At 41.8% G+C, this 20117-nt stretch overlaps 1 protein-coding gene across 5 annotated transcripts in view; it reads right to left on the bottom strand.

Annotated features, from left to right (window-relative positions):
• Positions 1-20117, bottom strand: part of col18a1a (collagen type XVIII alpha 1 chain a) — a 114749-nt gene that overhangs the window by 37537 nt on the left and 57095 nt on the right. For all 5 annotated transcript variants that reach the window (XM_037790033.1, XM_037790029.1, XM_037790031.1 and 2 more), the window contains 3 exons: positions 10902-11443; positions 8219-8302; positions 2601-2663 (listed from right to left, as the gene is read on the bottom strand). In XM_037790033.1, coding sequence (XP_037645961.1) covers positions 2601-2663; positions 8219-8302; positions 10902-11443 — 689 coding nt within the window. The remainder of the gene's footprint in view (positions 1-2600; positions 2664-8218; positions 8303-10901; positions 11444-20117) is intronic.

The following is a 20117-nucleotide window of genomic DNA, read 5'->3' as shown; positions in this document are numbered from 1 at the left end:
GAGGTGCCTGACCCTGCCCTCCCCGTCTCCTTCTCTAACTCTCTTTCCACCTCTTGTCAGTTCCTGTACACAGTTGATAGAGAAACCAGTCAGAATAACAAAGCCTTAAGGCGGGGGGGCCTCTGACTTGGATCAGATCGAGTCCAAATTGACATCTGGTTTTTCAAACTCTCCACTATAATTGCGAGTGGGAGTGCATGCACGCAGAGAGGTGGTGGTGGTGCAGGGTGGAGGCAGGCTGGGCTCCATTTCAGCCTGCGTGGCTATCTTTGATGGTGGGAGGATGTGAGTGGGTGTCTGTGGAATCTGATTGTGTGAGAGTGTGAGAGAGACAGAAAGCAGAGAGGGGAAGATAGAAAGACAAAAGGGGGGAGATAGAGAGAGTGACAAACGGAGAGATGAAGGAAGACAATGAAAGATAAACAGTGACAAGACAGTGGGAATAATAGCGTGAGCAGTGTGAGTGAACGGAGCAGTGTGCATGGTGGGTAAGAGACTACTATCAGTCAGTCTTCGTGTGATATCTGTTATGTTAGGCCTTCATCCAGGTGGTAAGTATACAGCTACAATGGGTTCTATGGGTACCGACGAGTCTCCCCTTTACAGACATGCCCACTTTATGAGAATCACATGCAGTTTCTTGCATGCAGTATAAATGTGTTATTTTCGCCTATACTAAAATGGTGTATCTGAATATTTCTGCATACTAGGGTCCCTAAACAGTGTTGAATTCCACAAATTGGGTATCACTGTAAAGCTGAGACTCTGGTGGATCCAATGAGTCCAACTGTATTCATGTGTGATGATGTTAGTCCCCATAGGAGCCATTTCATTGACCTCCCTGTATAAAATGACCTGGTGTGACCTCTAGGATAATCACAGCCTCTTGAAACTTTACAGCCACAAACTAGAGACCTAGAGCATTCAGAGGATGGATGGATCAGACTAGAGACCTAGAGCATTCAGAGGATGGATGGATCAAACTAGAGACCTAGAGCATTCAGAGGATGGATGGATCAAACTAGAGACCTAGAGCATTCAGAGGATGGATGGATCAGACTAGAGAACTAGAGCATTCAGAGGATGGATGGATCAAACTAGAGTCCTAGAGCATTCAGAGGATGGATGGCTTTCCTAGCTAGATTGACAATAAGGGGGTTTCTGAGCAGTTTACACAACAGAAGTGCTCGCCATCCAATTGCCGAAAAATGCAATTCTTGCAGAAATCTCCAAATGTCAAAGGTTTTTGAAACCAAATCACAGCATGTCTTTTTCTATGGTGTTCCTCAAGGTCTTGGTGTCTTAATGTGGTATTTTGGAGGGATTATGGATCATTTTTTATCAACTCTCGAGTGTTAAAAATGCTTAAATTTAGCACCAAATCTGTGTAACAAATGGTATCAACTAGGGATGGAACGGTACACAAAATTCCCGGTTGGGTTCATATCACAGTTTTGGGGTCACGGTTTTCGGTTCGGATTGGTACATTTATGTCACAGCGAGGAGGTCATGTTCTGATTTCAACATGCTTTTCATTTATTTGGCAAAAATAAGTTAACAAATTTTTGCCTTATCAAACATATGGCTTACATAAGGAACATAAACACTTCTTCATTGTCAAATCTTAATTGAACGAATAGGTCTTTTACAGTAGTTAGATCAAAGGAAATATGCTGCTTTGTTATTTTCATATAAATATGATGTAACAACAGTATATCATATGTTTCAATTCCCTGATTATCAGCTCTTAACTGAAAGATTAGTTTTTCCACTCATAAAGTGCAGCATTTGGAGGAATATGGTTGGATTTCTGTACCACTGTGTTATTGAAAAATATTTAATAAATATAAAACACATTACAGGGATTGTGCTGCTGGAATTACTGTGTTGCTTAAGCATGTGCAGTTTATGCTGAATAAATGTGCTAAAATTAACATTCAAAGCTTAACATTCTTCTTGCTGACCTTACTTTTTATTTAGGCAGCTATAAATTTCTGAAGGAACTCCTAAACTTTACAAAGGCCAAGTTTGAACTCCCCAAGGTGGTCATTTCCTTTCTAGTCTGACAAGAGGAAACTTTCTATTTAAAACGTCTTTGTCCCCAGATGTATAAGACAGCAGCAGCTCAATTTCCAGACGTCAACTCAGCAGTTTTGAATCTCTCTTGAGGGACGAGTGTTCACTCACTTATAGGGAGTAACTTGAGACATCAGTGGTATATCTAACACTGGGATGACTCGGTTTGCAGAAGCATGTTCTGCTATTACTAATCTTCGTCGGCCAGGTATACATGTCTGGCTTGATCAGCTGTTTGAGTCCTCTTTGGAGAACAAAGCATTCTTCCCTCTTCTCACTCTTTAAAATCTCAATTTACAATTTTACATCAAACAAACTTTAATGTTAGACCCGCCCATAATGTTTCAATATAATACACCAGGAAAAATAGGTGAAGCAAGACAACTGCAAGGAACGGTACCATTATTAATGAAATAACATTCAACCAAGCTTCAAAGATGAGGGATAACTAACAACAGCAGGTGAATATTGTCAAACCTTTGTAATAAGTAGAGCTCAATAATAAATAAGAAGTTGTTCCATACCGTCCATCTATGTTTCTCCACGGCCGGTCTGGTTTCTTCATAGCCGCTTCCTTCACCTGAAGCCTGAGGAGACACATCACACATTTTTAATTTGATGTCAACTAGATGCTCTTCTGTTGTTTTACTGAGTGCACCGACAACTACAAACCTGTCATATGTGAACGTGTTCTTTTAACTGTGTGTCCTTCTACCATGCGTGTCAGCTCAGGAACTCTACTTGAATTCTTTGTCAAATTCAGAAGGAATTTAGCAATTTAGTTAGCAGTGTTTTTATTACCTCCGCCAAGGCCGAAGGCCTAGGAAGGAGGTTCTGTTTTCACCGGCGTTGGTTTGATGGTGTGTTGGTTTGTTGGTTTGTTTGTTTTTATGTTAGCAGGATTACTCCAAAAGTCTGAGATGGATTTGAATGACAAATTTGGAGGGGTGGGGTGTAGCACAATGAACAATCCATTAGATTTTGGTGGCGATCGGGATCATGATCCGGATTCAGGAATATTTTTAAGGACTCCGATCAGCCTGAGCATTAAGACCACAGGGTAGAACACATGCACAGTGTAACTGATGACGCGTTGATGACGTGTGGCCCCGCCTCCTTCCGAGAGCAGAGAGATACGTGTGTGGATGTGTGGAGCTGCTGTCCATCCGTGGTGAGAAAGAACAAAGACATAACAAGGCTGCTGAATGAGAGAGGCATCCGCCGATACGTTACACGGAAACACACCGTGATAATAATGAGCCGACCACCCCACGGTACCGCCAGCTGGGAGCTGGGATCTGTTTATAAAGTCAGGCATTGGCGGAGGTCTGCAATCTCCAAGTGCCATTCTAGTTTAATATGTGTACAGTACATGCATGTATTTTAACAGAGCCTCCATCAGGCACGGCTTTAGAAAACATTTTGTTTGTGTTTGTGACAGAGAGAGAGAAACACACACACACACACACACACACACACACACACACACACACAAGAAAACATTAAAACTGCTCAATTATTTCACTCCATAAAACAGTTATGAGAAAGGGGTGGGATTTCATTATTATGTCTTTCAAGATTATTGCGGGAAAATAAATTTAAAGCAGACGATAACCATTCATTATTTTTTCCAATTGAAAAATAAAAACTGATGTAACTGTGCTAGATTTTTTTTTTTTTTTATTAGATTTCTTAAAATCTAAAGTAGAAACTAATGGAATATTGCTGTTATTTTACTGTCTTAGAAGAACAAGAAAGTAATGACAAATGTATGAATTCAAACGAAGGGAAAAAAAAGACTCTTTCCCGTTTTAAACAACCATTTGAGTTCTCAGAGTTTATGTGGTGCACCTGAATACATCATTAAAGCCCCTTTCCAATGTATTTTGACATTCCTATGATATTTTATATTTACAGTATTTGAGTTATTTACGGACTAAGTTGATTAGCCACACTGTTTGCCAAATTGTTTTTGACAAATAACTTAATTTTGTGCTCAAAGTTAAAAAAGAAGGTTGTTGCTAAAATGGGAATATGACGTCCGACTATAGAAGAAGTCATCCTCCAAGCTCCAGGCACACTCATGCTGGCTTGCGTCTGAGCAGCAGCAAACTGATAAATCTGTCGGTTTGTCTTTCTTAGTTAGCTATTTAGATGTTGTTAGCTAGCCCCACCTGTTGTTTTCATTTTATTTGAAGTTTCCTCCACCTTACTTTAGTGTGTTTATTTTCACCATGGCATTTGTGTGTGCCCAGAACAGGTGAAATGAACGCAGTGAATTACACCAAATCCCACCGGCAGAATGAACACAACACACTGACCGTCTCTCTCACTCGCTCTCTTCTTTACCGTCTCCTCCTGCTGGAGATAAATTAACGGAAAGCAGACGATATCGGAGGTTTGCCGGCCTCTAACAGGTCCGAACGACGGAGAGCACAACTTTCAGCTCAACAGAAAACAAGAGGGAAGTCCCGTTAGAGAAATAAACGAATGTCAGTGCAGCCCTGCGCGCTGTCGGTGCTGGAGCTGAGGAGAGAGAGCAGTCGGTGCCGGAGCTGAGGAGAGAGAGCAGCCGGTGCCGGAGCTGAGGAGAGAGAGCAGCCGGTGCTGGTCGACGTGCACTTTCAAAACTTCACCAAACTGTATTTCAAACAGCCAACCTAGGCAACATGTCTATCCAGGTTCGGTTCAGCAGCAGCAGCCAGACGGCCACCTCGCCAGGAGGAGACGGTAAAGAAGAGAGAGAGAAAGAGAGAGAGAGAGATAGAGAGAGAGAAAGAGTCGGTGTGTTGCGCTAATTCTTGTCTCATTAGTGGTCTGATAAACACTTAATTCATCTAAACTGGTTTCATCTAAACTGGGTTGAAAATGATGCAATCTGGTTGCCATGGTAACGAATTACGTATTACTATTAACCACACCCCCATTCTCTGTTTGAGAAAGAATGTTAACCCCAAAACAGGAAGTAAAGGTGTCTGGATGGGGGCTTTAAGTCCCTGGCGGTGCCCACATGCTTTACCGTGATGGAGAGTTTTCAAAGACACACCGAAACGTCTCATGATCTCCCTCTGAGGGATTCAAACGGAGATCTGCATCCATTCCTTACATTCGTGTCAGTCTGCATTCGACATGCCACGTGTCACTCAGAGAGCCTGTTACATCCCATGTGGCTAATTTGCCTTGTTTTACCTCGTTTTACACACGGAAAGGCTAAATGGAGAAGCTAAATGACCCTGCAGATCCAACAGTTAACACATTCAGTGAAAGCAGCAGGGAAATGCTAATGCTAATGTTAATGGTTGAAGAAGTTGCCCTTTTAAATGTCTGATTAAAACCTGTATTCTTAATTCAGTTTGTGAATCAAGTTATTTATTTCTTTTTTTAAACTGCATTTTCAAATATATTTAGAAATTCCTTTATTTATTGATGAATTCATTAATGTATTTTTAAATGACGTACTTATTGACAGTTTTATGGTGTTTTTGTACATCTCTTTTAAATCTGAACTATTTATTGATGGATTCATATTTCATTTGTAATTTCTTTTATAATTCTTCTTGTTATTGCCCATTAAAATGTCAAATAATGAATTAATTTGTAATTTAGTCCATTTATTCATAGATTAATAACTTAATTTGTAAACAAATTTATGAATGCATATTTTTAGTGTACAATCCGTTACTAATCAATGAAATGCTTTATTACTATTTCTGACTGTTGTCTTCCTCCAAAACGTCTTGGTAATTGATGTAAATAATGACTATGTTCTCTGAACAGCTGTGTGTGAGGTGAACATCTGAGATAAAAGACACATCCTGAAATCAGAAACCTGTCATTTCCACTTGGAATGTGATCTCCCGTCTAATCCAAACAACCACAAAATGTTGAACCTCATCCTGTCAGTGAGGACGAGGTTTTGGTGAGTCTCAGCAAGCGGAGCAGCTGTGAAGGCAATGTTTTACTGAACAACAGTAAAGGCTGCTGGTGGGCTGCAGCGCAGCACCTGTGTGTGTGTGTGTGTGTGTTTGTGTGTGTGTGTGTGTGGTCAGTGTCAGCAGTGAAGAGGTTGCTCTCGGACTCTAATCTGTTACACATTTGCTATTGCTATAAATTGATGTAACATGCAGGAATAAATGAACACAGTCCAGTAACATGTCATTACTTTAGCTCCTTTAGGGCATGTCCCCGACGCAGTGGCAGCAAAAATTCGTAGTAATATTTGAAGCGATGGCTCTCAGACATAGCACGCTACTCATCTCATTTTCGCTGGCAGATTTCATCAACTGCAGCTAGTTCGTCAATTAGGTTAATGTTAGCTTCATGAGTTGGTTAAAAACCTTGCTTCCAGCTGACTCTTCTTAAAATGATAATCTTATAAAGAGGGTTTAACTATGATGGGGGAAAAAATCCTTAGGTCAAAGCTGCATGTCCCAGAAATCCACCATCTCACCAGTTAATGATCCACAAATGAATCGCACAATTTTTATCTCTTCAGAATGTACGTTAAAGGGAGATTTGTCAAGTATTTAATCCTCTTATCAACATGGGAGTGGACAAATATGCTGCTTTATGCAAATGTATGTATATATCTATTATTGTAAATCAATGAACAACACAGAACAATGACAGATATTGATCCAGAAACCCTCACAGGTACTGCATTTAGCATTAAACAATATGCTCTAATCATAACATGGCAAACTGCAGCCCAACAGGCAACAACAGCTGTCAGTGTGTCAGTGTGCTGACTTGACTATGTCTTGCCCCAAACTGCATGTGATTATCATAAAGTGGGCATGTCTGTAAAGGGGAGACTCATGGGTACCCATAGAACCCATTTACATTCACTGATCTGGAGGTCAGAGGTCAAGGGACCCCTTTGAAAATGGCCATGTCAGTTTTTTTAGCGTAGGTTTGGAGCATCATTTAGCCTCCTTTGCAAAAAAGCTAGTTTGAAATGATACCAATGGATTCCTTAGGTTTTTAGAGCCGCTAACATTAGAATAAACTCTGCCTGCCTTCCCCACTGGGGAAATACTACAGAGTGGATGTGCTAGTCATTCATATAACCTGTAACTCAACAAACTAATGTGACCTAGCGAGATAATGATATGCTCTTTGGGCCGTGGAAATCTGCTCGGTTACTGTTGTTAAGTAGTTAAAGGCCCTGACACACCAAGCCGACGGTCGGCCGTCACACAGTGTGGGGCCGTCGATGAGCGTCTGTCATCTAGTTGTTGTGGTGTGTCCTACTCTAGTCTGCCCGTGTTGGAGGTTTTTCGGTCCATTCAGCATGTTGAATCGGTGGCGGAGCCCGTCGGTGAGAGAAATCACTCTGATTGGATGTTCTTAAAGGAATCAGTGCACGAGAGGAGAAACGGAAGTGAGGAAAGCAAGCCAACGAGTAAAGTCAAGAGGACACACACAGAAGGCTCTTCTCATGTTTCATCTTCATCTCATCTGATCGTTCCAACACACGGATATTTTCACAGCCACATGAACATCTGGAATGAAGCTAAGTGGTGAGTGAGAGTGGTGTGAAAACGGTCAGCATCGCCGCTTTGTCTCATGTACGTATCTTAACGACAGCTTGTATATCTGCAGTCCTCTATCTTCTGGTTTCCCTTTTTGAATGATGAACACAGACTACCGCCGCCTGCTGGTGTGGAGAGTTATTACGTCTCACGCAGGAGCAGAACGTACGTGCTAGTTGGCCGTCGGCTGTAGTCTTTGCGGTGTGTTCAAATGCAACTTGTTGGCCAAGACAAAGGAGACGTGAGGCGACTCAACAGTCGTCCTTCATCGCCTCTAGTTCTGTGATGTCGGCTTGGTGTGTCTGGACCTTAAACCAGTTAGCGAGACATGCTAATGCTTGTAGCTTACGTTAGAGAAGGAAAACATAACACACACTTTGCTCATGTGTTTTTGGTTTTGATAAGACATGAGAGGCCTGCAGCACCTAGTTACTGTTGCTAAGCTCTGATTGGACAATCATTGTTTGGGGAAGAAGTTTTGCTTTAAGTTGAAATGTGTTCACAACCTCATCACCAAATACCGTTTCATCTTTCTAACATGCAGTCATTCCACAGCATTTCATCACAGGAAGTCAGCTGTCTCGTAAATGTGATTAGAAGTCATTTACCATGTCGGAGTCATCTTCATCCTCTTCACAGAGCCTCTCAGCAGCACGGGGGTCTCCCACCACCCTCAGCTCACCGATCACCCCCTGTTGCAAAGCAAGGACATGGTGGTTTGAAGTTAATGAAACATATAATAATGTCAGAACAGTACTTGTTCTCACACCCACGCACACAGCAAGTCTTACTTTCAACATACAAATAGAGATGCTTATCTTATTCTTTTCAGGGAACTCCCCCTTTTAGTAAAATCAGAGGTTCTATTGATGTCTGAAGTTTTAGCCTCCGCCTGTGAAGTGCCACTATCTCTGCCCCACACACACCATCTGATACATGTTCCCACACAGGATACAGGCACAGATAGCACCAATGCTATCTGACTGCCCATCAAAGGGCCATTAGCTGTGACTGAAGAGGTGCTTTCTCTGCTGCTCCGTTATTTGAAGTTGACTCTTCAGGACACATTTATGTCCTGAGAAAAAAAGTCAAATGGATTTTTTAAGAGAACTTTGAAGATAAACAGCAAAGGCTCTTTGACATTGAAACCCTGTCTCTACACAGGCTTTTAATGGTTGTACTTGTTTTGTAATTTGTACAATGTTTAGTCGACGTGTCATGGTCTTTTTCTAACAAATTGCTTTAGATCTTCCTAATAAATCCAAGATCCTGTGCACGAGAAGGACTAAAATGTCACTGCTGGATGCTTTCTGCTACTGATGGATAATAAGAAAAATGGACATCCACTAAACAAATCCTGTTTCTGAATGGAATGTCCTCTTTATAAATACATAATGTAAATATTTAAATGCCAAAGAAGCTCGCCAAGTCTTGATTTGTCTAGAGAAATCTAATTCGCAAGACCTCTCTAGCTTAGGGCCACGCTAGGGTCAACACATGGCACATGGCCAGCAGGTCCTGAAGGTTAGGGTCCTTTTGTCCAAATAAGCACTTTATTATACATCATTCCAACAAAATATCTGACCACGAGGAAATACAAACTTGGATGGGCTTGTGTTTTAAAACAACAAATAAAAACTCAAACTGTGTGTAGCAGAGTTGCAAAGGGGATTTACAACTAAATAGGCAGCTGTCTTCAAACACGCAATAAAAAAGATTAAAACGAGTGTTAGAGCAGAGAGGAAGTGAGAGACGATGGTTCAGCTGGGCTTTATTTCAAGGGCTCGCAGCGAAATGGGAAGGACTCATATGGAATTTTGACATATTTAGTAGTGTAAATATCTCTTTATTATGTAACAATATAATTATTGTTATTAAAATATACCCTTTAGCAGTGGATGGAGGGAATATCCACCTTTTTTTGGCTCGCCTGTAAAGCTGGTCAAAAGTGTTTCTTCATTTTGGCTTCATGGCCTCAATTCAGTCTTCTGAAGAGAACAGCAGCAAGTCTCCATACTTAGCAACACTGAACAGGGAATGAAAGCATCACCATCGTGTTAAAGTGGAACTCATCTGAATGCCGATAAAAGCCAGCCATCTATTAATAGACTGAATAGTGTCCATCTAAGACAGGAAAAGTCTCTTAAATATCTTATTTTCTATGATAAATAAAGACTTAAAGATATACAGTATCTCCACATCCCAAGGGACCTGGGTTGTATTTTCAGTATAGCCTCTTAAACATCTGATTTTCTAAGATAAATAAAGACTTAAACCTGCAGTAGGCAGCTCATCTAGCCCATGACGGGAGACTTTGGCCAATCACAGGTCAGAGAGAGCGTTCCTATTGGCTGTTCATTCAACGGAGGCAGCTGTCAATCACTGCGAATGCCGATCAAACGGTCAAACCAGGCAGAGACGCTAAGGGACATCGGAGGACACCGGAGGACACCATGCACAACTTTCAGGATATAGTGACGGTTTTATAAAAATAACTTTTGTTCATCATATTTGCTCCATTTCCACCCACTGCTGCTTTAAAGATGAAGTCATCTTTTATATGTGATTCTAAGTGAATTATAAGGACATACAACAAATCAGTCAATAGTTACTGTTTGACTGATTGTAAAATGCTCCCAAGCAGGTAAACCACTAAAGCAATAGAGTTTCAGTGGCAGAAAGAACAATGATCACAATATAATACGCCTGCAGTTGCATGTTTTCTTCGTGCAGGTAGCCGTGGGTGCACTGCTATAACCCTTCAACAGCTAAGGTCAACAGTTGTTGCAGTCAACTGCTGGGATTTACAGCAGTCAAATGACTGAAGTTAATTACATCCCTACTGTGAGGTCTTCCAATTATTTGCAGACTGCTCTCAGGAAGATGGTGAAGTGATGCAGACATTTATGTTGTGGTAAAGAGTGGGCCAATTTGAGCAATCAAATCATATGAGAGTTATTCGGCCAAGATGTTTCACATGATTGACGATGGAAAGTCAAAACACCATACTGCCACTTCACAGCAGGAGTCCCGTTTCTTCACTCATTATGTTGGCTCTAGAAAGAAGTAGTTTGGGAATGTGAGATGTGCAGTCTTCTGAGTCCAACATGAGAATTAGTCTGACTTCTTCAGTGCACAAGCATCACGCAGATCTTTCTTTATCTTTATGAAAGATTTTAAAATAAACACAGTATATCTTTCAACGTCATGTAGCCCTTAAATCATTTAATTTTCCAATTTCATGGGCCTGAATATTGGTTTGTTGAAAACAGAAGAAGCCTATGTACGCACCAGAAACTTGTCAGGATCAGCTCCTCCAGCTTGCCCGACAAAGACCCCAGCACCGGCCTCCAGCTCCATCTCGTCCGGTGACCTCTCAATGCGCATCACCTGAGGGTCTGTGTCACAGTTGAGGTAGAACATCACCTTTTCATCCCTCACAGCGATCGCAAAACGATTCCAGGTATCCCTCATGGAGGGCACAAGGAAGCTGGCCGCCTCATACGACTGCTGCGAGTCGGGCTCAGTGTAGTACAGGATGACATTCTGGTTGGCGCCCTGCACGGCTGACAGTTTAACGCCCACATACATGATCTGCTGCGCGGCATCTGTGACGGAGAAGATGACGCCGCCCTTTTCGGAGGTGGGTTTCAGGTTGAAGATGAGGGCGAAGTCTCGGTAGAATGGGTTGGGCAGGTGGGCGCGGGCCAGCTGGCCCGTGTTGGCATCAGGGCCAAAGACATATCCAGGGCTGTTGTCGGGCCCATAGACCTGGGTGATCGTACTTGGAGGAGGATCCCCAATCAGCTGTAGCAGAGAGACTCCACTGTCTTCTGGAGGGGGAGAGAAAAATGGATGTGAGGCCACAATATGCATGACATCTATTGGAGGTTAGAAGGGAGGGCTGCATGGCAGGGTATAATGTTAGACCAGACTCTATTAGGCTGCTGGGGGTTGACTCAGAGTGAATGTGCCTGATGGATACAGGAACAACTGCTGTTACTTGTGAGGACCGTAGTGTGTTGAGTCTTTATTATACTAGAACAAAAACTAATCAACAGCATAATTGGTCAAAGACTTTTCCCTTAAAAAGGAATGTAAAGAGCATTAAAGGTATAATATGCAAGAATTAACTTAAAAAACTAAATATAGACTGATACAAAAATAATCCCTGTCAATCATCACTTCTGCCCCACTAGAAGTGTGTGGTGGTGTCTGTTTCTGCAGACACCCTGCAGCCCTCTGCCTGGATTTTCTCTTTTCTTCTGATTTTGCTGTACTCGGGATGCTTCTGGGCGTCTACAAACAGCCTTTGGGCCCCACGTGGGGGGTGTAACCCCCAGCCAATAACATCACCACAGGGTGTGCAGCCCGTTCAGGTGGTCAAATGCCGCCGCCCTCGGCTTGTGATAGCAACTCACAAGTCCCCATTTTACACCTGTTAGATACGAAGCGTCCATATTTCACAAATGGGAAGGGGTTGTGTTATGTGCATGTGCTTCAGTGCTCCCCTGCTCCTCTCTGTGTGAGTTCAGTGCTGAGCCACAGCCAGCAGACAGGAAGCCTGCATTCAAATATTAAAATTCAAGCAACTCGCCACCTTCCCGCAGGATTATGCAGAGTTGTGCGGTGTTAGTTGTGTGTTTTAGAACGTAACCGCAGAAAATAAAGTTTTATTTCTCCAATTTGCTGCTTTGTTCTCACTAACGCCGCTCTCTCTCTTCAGTCACTCTATAGCTCGCTCAACCATCACTGCTCTCTCTCTCCCTCTCGGCTCGTTGCGCTGTGGCCAACCTTGAATGTGTTGTGTTTTCAAACAGGAAGCGACCATGGTTACATATTATACCTTTAACACGATGTAATAAAATGTAGATGGAAAGTTTCCACAACAGCCTCCAACCAAACTGAAGGCTTTTTTGAGAAGCAATGGCAAAGGGACTCTGCTCAGGGGACCACAAACAAACAAACCACTTTATAACTTCTAGACCAAATTATGGAAAGCGTTGACATGCCCCAAAAATTGCAAAAGGATTGGCCAAATGAGACTAAGAAAAGCTGATCAATTTAGGAGACAATGCAAGGCAAACTTTCACTTCCTAATCTGAAGGGAGATCTAAAGGCATCATCTCTAGGAGATACATAGAATACATGAAGATGTGACTTGAGAGCTGATAGATTTAGCTCTCAGTATCTGAGTCAACAACTTTAAACATAATGAATCTACATGGGTTGAGAAAAAAATCTTTATATTTCTGCTGTGTTGTATTTACCTAAAAAAGGTTTAAGCCTAATTATCTAAAGGTGCAGTGTGTAGGATTTGGCAGCATCTAGCGGTGAGGTTGCACATTGCAATCAACTGAAACTTCTCCCGTGTGCCAAGTGTGTAAGAGAACTACGGTGATCGACGTGAAAACGTGAAAACGTGAAAACGTGAATGGCCCTCTCTAGAGCCAGTGTTTGGTTTGTCCGTTCTGGGCTACTGTAGAAACATGGCGGCCAGCTCTGTGAAGAGGACCTGCTCACTATGTAGATATAAACGGCTCATTCTAAGGTAACAAAAACACATATTATCTTCAGGTGATTATGCACTAAAGAAAACATACTTAATATTATATTCCATTTCTGCCAATAGATCCCCCTAAATGCTCCACACTGGCCCTTTAATATAGTGATAGAAGAGTCTGAAACAAAGGTGTCAGGAGAGCTATAATCCCTATAGACACATTCTGCTTTCACATGGACAATCTGGAGGCAACAGGACAAGATTTTGGCATCGGAAGCGTTCTGGTTTCCGTTTGTAGTCCGAGCAGCATTGACCCCGTGATTGATCACGTTCGTGAAGGCTTTGGTTGAATGCAGGTAAACAGTTTGTGTGGAGAGCAACAGAGGTGGAACACAATGACTGAAATGCAGTCTCGGTAAACTGGCTACTTGAGAAACAATCTGGTCGTACACGTCGTCTCTCAACTCCAGTTTCACATCTCAAGTTGCTAAACGGACTGTAAACAATGAGCAGCGCATGGAAAAGGAAGTCTTGGCCCTGATATCCGCTGGCTACACCGGAACCCCAGAAATATAGCCCTTTGCCCCCAGAGGCTTGTCCGTCGTCAGACTGGAAGCTGATGGGTTCCGAGATTGGAAGAGCTAGAGCTTCTAGATAGGGATGCACCGATACCGATACTGGATCAGATATCGGGTCGATATTGACTCAAATAGCTGGATTGGATATTGGTGACAATGGGGCATATCTATTCAATTCAACTCTATGTTTATATACTATATACATTATAGACTGTAATTTTAATCCCTGTTTAAGTTTTTTACACTTGAATAGTAATTCCTGTTAATTATGAAGACTTTTTACAAAGTTGCTGTTGTATGATTTATTATTTTAATAATAAATAACAATTCAACAAAGTTATATCTATTTATTTATTTGTTATATTTTGTTTTACAAAGTTAAGAAAGCAATGTTTAAGCCAGGCCTTACATATAACAGAATGATCCCAGTCACGTCCACACAGTGAGGCATACAGCTGATTAATGAAACACTGGTATCAGATCAGTATTCGGTATCGGCCGATACCCAAAGCCCAGGTATCGCTATCGGGACTGAAACAGTGTGATCGGTGCGTCCTCTCTCCTAGATGTTTTCTCTGTAAAACTTTATGGCAAAAAATTGCATCAAAAGACCAAAATGATTCACATAGAAATATTAGCATTATTAACATTTAAAAATGTTGAAATGTTCTCTAATATTGACTACTGATAGATCTAGTGTGTGCTGAATGGGGTAAAGATTGATATCTGTGCATCACATTCCTGAAGACACCAAAGGAAAAACAAGCAAAGATTCTTCCAACTTGTGTGACATCTGCTAAATGTCACTGCTCCAGGGCACACAGGGACCAACAGCTGGGCCTCCTGCATATCTCTGCTCTCTCTCCCATCACCCTGGGTGACTCTGGCGAGGTCACTGCATAATAATTGGAGGAGTTTAGGAAATAAGGAATACAAAGAGCGTTGTGTGTTCATTCACATAATGGTGGAGTCGTTTTGCTAGCATCAAACTTGAGACTACAATCTTTGTGCTTTGATGAAAAATAATGTTTCCTCATGTTAAAAGAAAAATCACTGTTTTGGGAGAGCGCTTGACGTAGTCTCTGGTGCTTTGAAGAAATGCTTGGGTTTACCACCTGGTGACTAATGTGCAAGCTCTTTTGCCCGGTTCAAAGCCTCCCCACTGCCCCCGAGTGCTGGAGATCAGTGGGCTCTGCAGTTGGCTTTGTTGAGGGCTTAAACACATGAGATGTTTAGCTGAACCCGAGGTCCTGCTTTCTGCTGGACAACCATAAACAACAGTGTGAGTTTTTCTGCATGCTGTCTGACAACTAAAGATGCTTTCTTTTGAATCGGAGCTAACAGAGAACCCAGTCAGACTGTAACAGGACAGCACTTAAAATACTTTCCAGTATTAATTATGCAGTTCCCCTTCGCACCAATCAGACAGACATTTCTGAAGAAGATTCCTCACTAAACGGATTGTACATTTTAATGTCACCAAAGTATATCAATGAAGCACTAAAGACATGGCATAAACACAAACCAAATCTGGAAAAGCACGTTTAGATAAGTGATCTTTATGAGATGTGCTACATTAGTTGACTGTACAAATTATACCCTTTGGGTCAAAACAGCATCTTGGTGGAAAATCCAATATCATACATCCAATAAAGCTAAAAGCCAGATTAATAGAGAATCAGTGGCCAAATATCTGTCTATAGAATAACTACTTATAAAAGATACTACAAATGTTGCTCTTATGTGTCACTTGATAACACGTTCTGTATTTTAAAATCCTGAATCAAACAAGATCTTAGTATAAAACAGACATTTTCTAAATTAGCAAAAAGTTAACCGAAATGACAAATGCAGCCAGTCCCAGGTTCAGAGCACCTTAGGTAGACTGTGAGTCCTTGACTGCTGCATGGATGTCAGTTAACAACACTCCTTTGCATCAGGCCAACCAGATGTTTTCTCTGACAAAGTCAGAACTAGAAACCTCGAGGGTCTCTTCAGTGGGCCTGTGCTCACATGTCTGAACCCGGCTCCCTCCTATGTGCACAATCTCTGTCAGAGTGGGGTTGAAAAAGGCAAAACTTTGCAGTCATTTCATCGGTGAAATCCATTACGTGGGAAAGCACGCCATTTTAATTTTGTGATCCTACTGCTACGGGTGCTGAAGCTGACATGTGAGCTATCTTTAAAGCAGAAACACTCCACGGCTGAGCGTGTGTTGGAACTCTTTTTGCTCTGAATGACATTTAAACTGAGAAATGCTTCCACTAGCTGCAATTCACTCTCCTCGATAACTGCATGCAATTTGTCAACCGTAAATTAGCAGCTGGTCATGAAAAATATCAGATTTGTATGCAGATTAAACTTCAAGGTCTGTAATAAGTTGGAATGTGAGGGCTCTCAGACAGAGATGGTCATACATGATGCAATCATGCACATCTCTTTCTTCTATAATTCAGACATCTGATTTTCTTAGGCATTCTCCAAAAGAACAGCAGACATCCTCACACGTGCGCACACGTTCCAAGCCTCCCAAACCCCTCATTAGTGAAACTGCTATTAGTCATCACTCACACCGACCAGGTGTGCACTCTTTTGGACTATGTTCAGAAGATACATTCATGTCAACCAGACGATGATTAAAATGATTACTACAAACCTAAAAAAGGATCCTGATGTAACTGGGCCAGACACAAGAAAAAAGAAAGAATAAAAGCATGGAAGTGTAAATAAAGACTTAATTATATAGATAGATATATAAAGATTTCATTAGCGGATCTAGAGCAGATGAAAAGGTTTGGCCTGCTTGCAAAGGAATGCTTCTGCTGAAGCCTGTTCAATGTGCCTGCCTGCATTGTCAGCAGGAGGCAAGCCAGTCATTCCTTCTCAGAGATCAAAAATTGTTGGTATACAAAAGGTTCACCATTAGCATTTTAAGTGCAATCCCAATTCAGGTCTCCCAAACGGCTTTTGTAAACCAATGACAGCTTCAAGGCCAATGGGCCATAGAAAAGGACTGCTGATGAATGGAGCGGTGCTGGGTTTATGGCGCTAGTTTGTCTTGTCAAGGAGGCGGCTTACTGACCAGGAACATAGCTCTTTTTCATTTCCTAACATTCCAGGACGGGGTACCAGAGTTTGTGATACCCTGTTGATAAAGCTGTATTTACAGCGTGAGGCTGTATATACAGCTTTGGGAAGTACAGGATCCTGTATAATCCACGGGAAGGCATTTGAACATCTGGACAGTCCCAGAAAACGTTGCGGTTTCACTGACTACACACTCCGTCACCATTTAAAACATCCCTTGAGGCCTGCTGACAAGGGCAATGATCTCTCCCCTCACTCTGCAAAGTGGTCTGATCTGTGTTGGAGTGTCAGAGTTCAACTCTGGAGACATGAAAATGACTATCCATGAAAATGACTAACTATGATTGTAAAAAAGAATGTCTACAATTCTTGTGCATTTACAGCTTAATATGTCTGTCGTGCTTGTCAGCCAACTGATTTAAAAGTGGAGTTAATTCAATTTGGTCACATGATATGGTGGTTGTGTTAGCTTTCTGCTTATTTGATCCCTGTTTGATCTTAGTCTCAATGTATGTCTGTCTGCATGCAGGGCTGGAGGGAGTCATTTCTAATAATAGAATGTTCAATCAATGGTGGAATCAATTTGATCTGGTTGTGATATGACAAATATATTTGACCTATAAATGCCCGTGTTGTTGAAGAGAACCTAGGCACACATGGGTGCACTAGTGCAGTGATTCTCAAAGTGGGGTTCGGGGACCGCCAAGGGTCCGTGACCCTCTGTCAGGGGGTTCCGGAAATAATTTGCTATAAATTATAAAATTGTGCTTTATCATTAAAAAGCACATATCTACAGATGGGGACTATTTGTGCCAATAAAACAAGCATATTGTGTCCATTACTCCCACCCATGTTGGCTTTGGGCCAAGAAACTCTGATATGATTCTGACATTGTGAAAATAGGACGACAGTTATATCAAGCGACAGCTACAAGAGACCAAAATGCGTCCTGTGTCTTCAGGTGCTAACGAACGAAGCCATGAAGCTAGAGCGACATCTGATTACAAAGCATCTGGAATATCAGGGCAAAACAAAGTGGTGTTAACATGATTCAAACTGAAATGTGTTTCTGTTTCTCAACATCAAACAGGGCTTAAGTATTTAGGTTGAATAGTTTTAGAATACAAATAGTTCCAATGGTATCTAAGAGTACAAATGGTAGTAAGCATTATGCTTAATCGATTATGATGGGGTCCTTGGAAAATGTTCTCCCCTTTAAGGGGTCCCTGGCCCCAAAAAGTTTGAGAACCCCTGCACTCGTATGCAGCACTTTAATAATTGTACCTTGTTCAAGGAGATTTGGTAGCATGAATACTGGAACTTACATAATAGAAAAACTATAACACCATAAAATCTATAGTGGCATATACTGTATGTAACTACAATCTAGCTCTATAACCAAAACCAGGTGTTGGATCTAATATGTCACTAAAAAAATGAACACAGGATGTTTGAAATATCAAGGTACACATCAACACCATGAATAAATGCTCCTTCCTTTCTGCAAAGGATATTCTGTGAACCTCTGGGCAAATTTTGCGGTATCTTTAACCCGATGATGCAGAATGCTCCGAAAAAGATATTAAACCAAAACCCACATCACAGACCAGGAAGGAGATTTCGTGTTGGCTCGCCCTGAAGACGGAGCTGTACTTCTCAAACCACAAAAAAAGGATGATGGGCCTACCACAAGCTGTGCTCTTTACTCTTTAGGGAAGGAGTAATATGATATTGTTCAAGTTCTCTACCTGTTAGTGACCAACTTTTGAGGCATCATGCAGGGTGTAAACAAAACCCCTTGCCACATACCGCTAGCTTCATAATCATAAATATGTCTTTTTGGAACTTTTTGGAGAACAGTATGTATGATATTCAGAAATGCACAGTAGAAATGTTTCTAAATAGGTTCAGAGCTCATTCAAAATGCTGAGGCAGCACCGCTCTCCTTTTTAAGAGTGTCACAATTGGGCTAATATCCAGCTCAAGACATCCCTGTGCTTCAGCACTGCAACACAAACCGGGGGCGGCAATGAGTTTCTGGCAGCAAAGAAGTCAGACTACACTGTGCCCATAATTGGAACCCTCCTGGGAGCCAACTCAAAATGATTCCCTGGCAAGCAGCACACTGAAGGCTTGTAGCCAGCTTTTGGGCCTTCCTGTCATGAGATACAATATCAATCTCGGCTCAATGGAACCATGGTGTTACAAATTGGTGTCAGACCACCAAAGGGGTGTACAAGCCACAAAACAAAGACTAAATGTACATAGACGCCACCAAAAGACAGTGTATTTCTTAACAGGAAAACATCCTTTTCATGTTTTCACACCACCACAGAGGTAACTAGGTATATGAATCACTTTAAATCAAATTAAACAGCCTAAACTGACTGAGAGTAAAGCAGTTTCTCATACAGGATATAGTTTTACCGTCAAGAACTCACCAAAATAAATTGCAGTTGACCTCTAGACCCTGATATGAATAACCGCTCATCTTTCAAGCAGGAGACTGGTAACCATGGAAAAACATCATTAAAAGGGCTATTGTGCCCTAACAATCCTGTCTTACCACAGGGGTAGGACCCCCCCGTGGTAAAAAGATCACATCTGACAGATTTCTTGCAATGTCTCCATGCACACACTGATATCTCTGCAATCTTCCCACAGTAATCTCCAACATACACACATCTATAGGCTATATTGTTTGTGTGTTCCATCGTGTTTCTGGCCCCATGCCAACGGCCCTTCACTTTAATTCTATTCAAAATACCAACTAGTTAAATGATGTAGGAGTGGGGTGGTATTAAGGAGAATTTGAGGGCCCTCCTCCCACAGATCAAGCCAACAGAGCTGCAGATAGTGAAAAGTGTAAGTGACCCGTAAGTGGATGCTCTAAAAACAGCCCAAGATAAAGTTATTGCGCTAATAAACTGGGGATTAAGGCATCTTTGGCTGTAGGGCACAACTTTACAGAGCTTTGTAACACATTACCTTGGCTATTTATGTGTGACCTCATTCAGTTCTAAGCCAAAGCCCACCAGTATGTTAACTACCTTTAAACATTTACCAGTATGACCACTGGCTGCTGCAGTAAGACACTGGCAAACAGTAGGTACATGAGGCATTTTGTGAACAGAAACCACGTGAAGTTAGAATGCTAGGCAACGTCTAATTGACTCTGAAGTTTATCAGTAATCGACCTCACACAGGGACGGTAGGAAGTCAAAAGCAAAGTCATTTCTTACATCAAGTCAGCCTCACTCAACCATCACTCCAACAAGCAGTGTCCATTAGTAGACTTTTAAGAACGAATGATACCAGATGGTTCTGACTGCAGTGGCT

The sequence above is a fragment of the Sebastes umbrosus genome, chromosome 13 (genome assembly GCF_015220745.1).
Source record: "Sebastes umbrosus isolate fSebUmb1 chromosome 13, fSebUmb1.pri, whole genome shotgun sequence".
Classification (NCBI taxonomy): Eukaryota; Metazoa; Chordata; class Actinopteri; order Perciformes; family Sebastidae; genus Sebastes; species Sebastes umbrosus.
The sequence above is the reverse complement of the archived record's forward strand: the minus strand, read 5'-3'. Positions and strand labels throughout refer to the sequence as shown.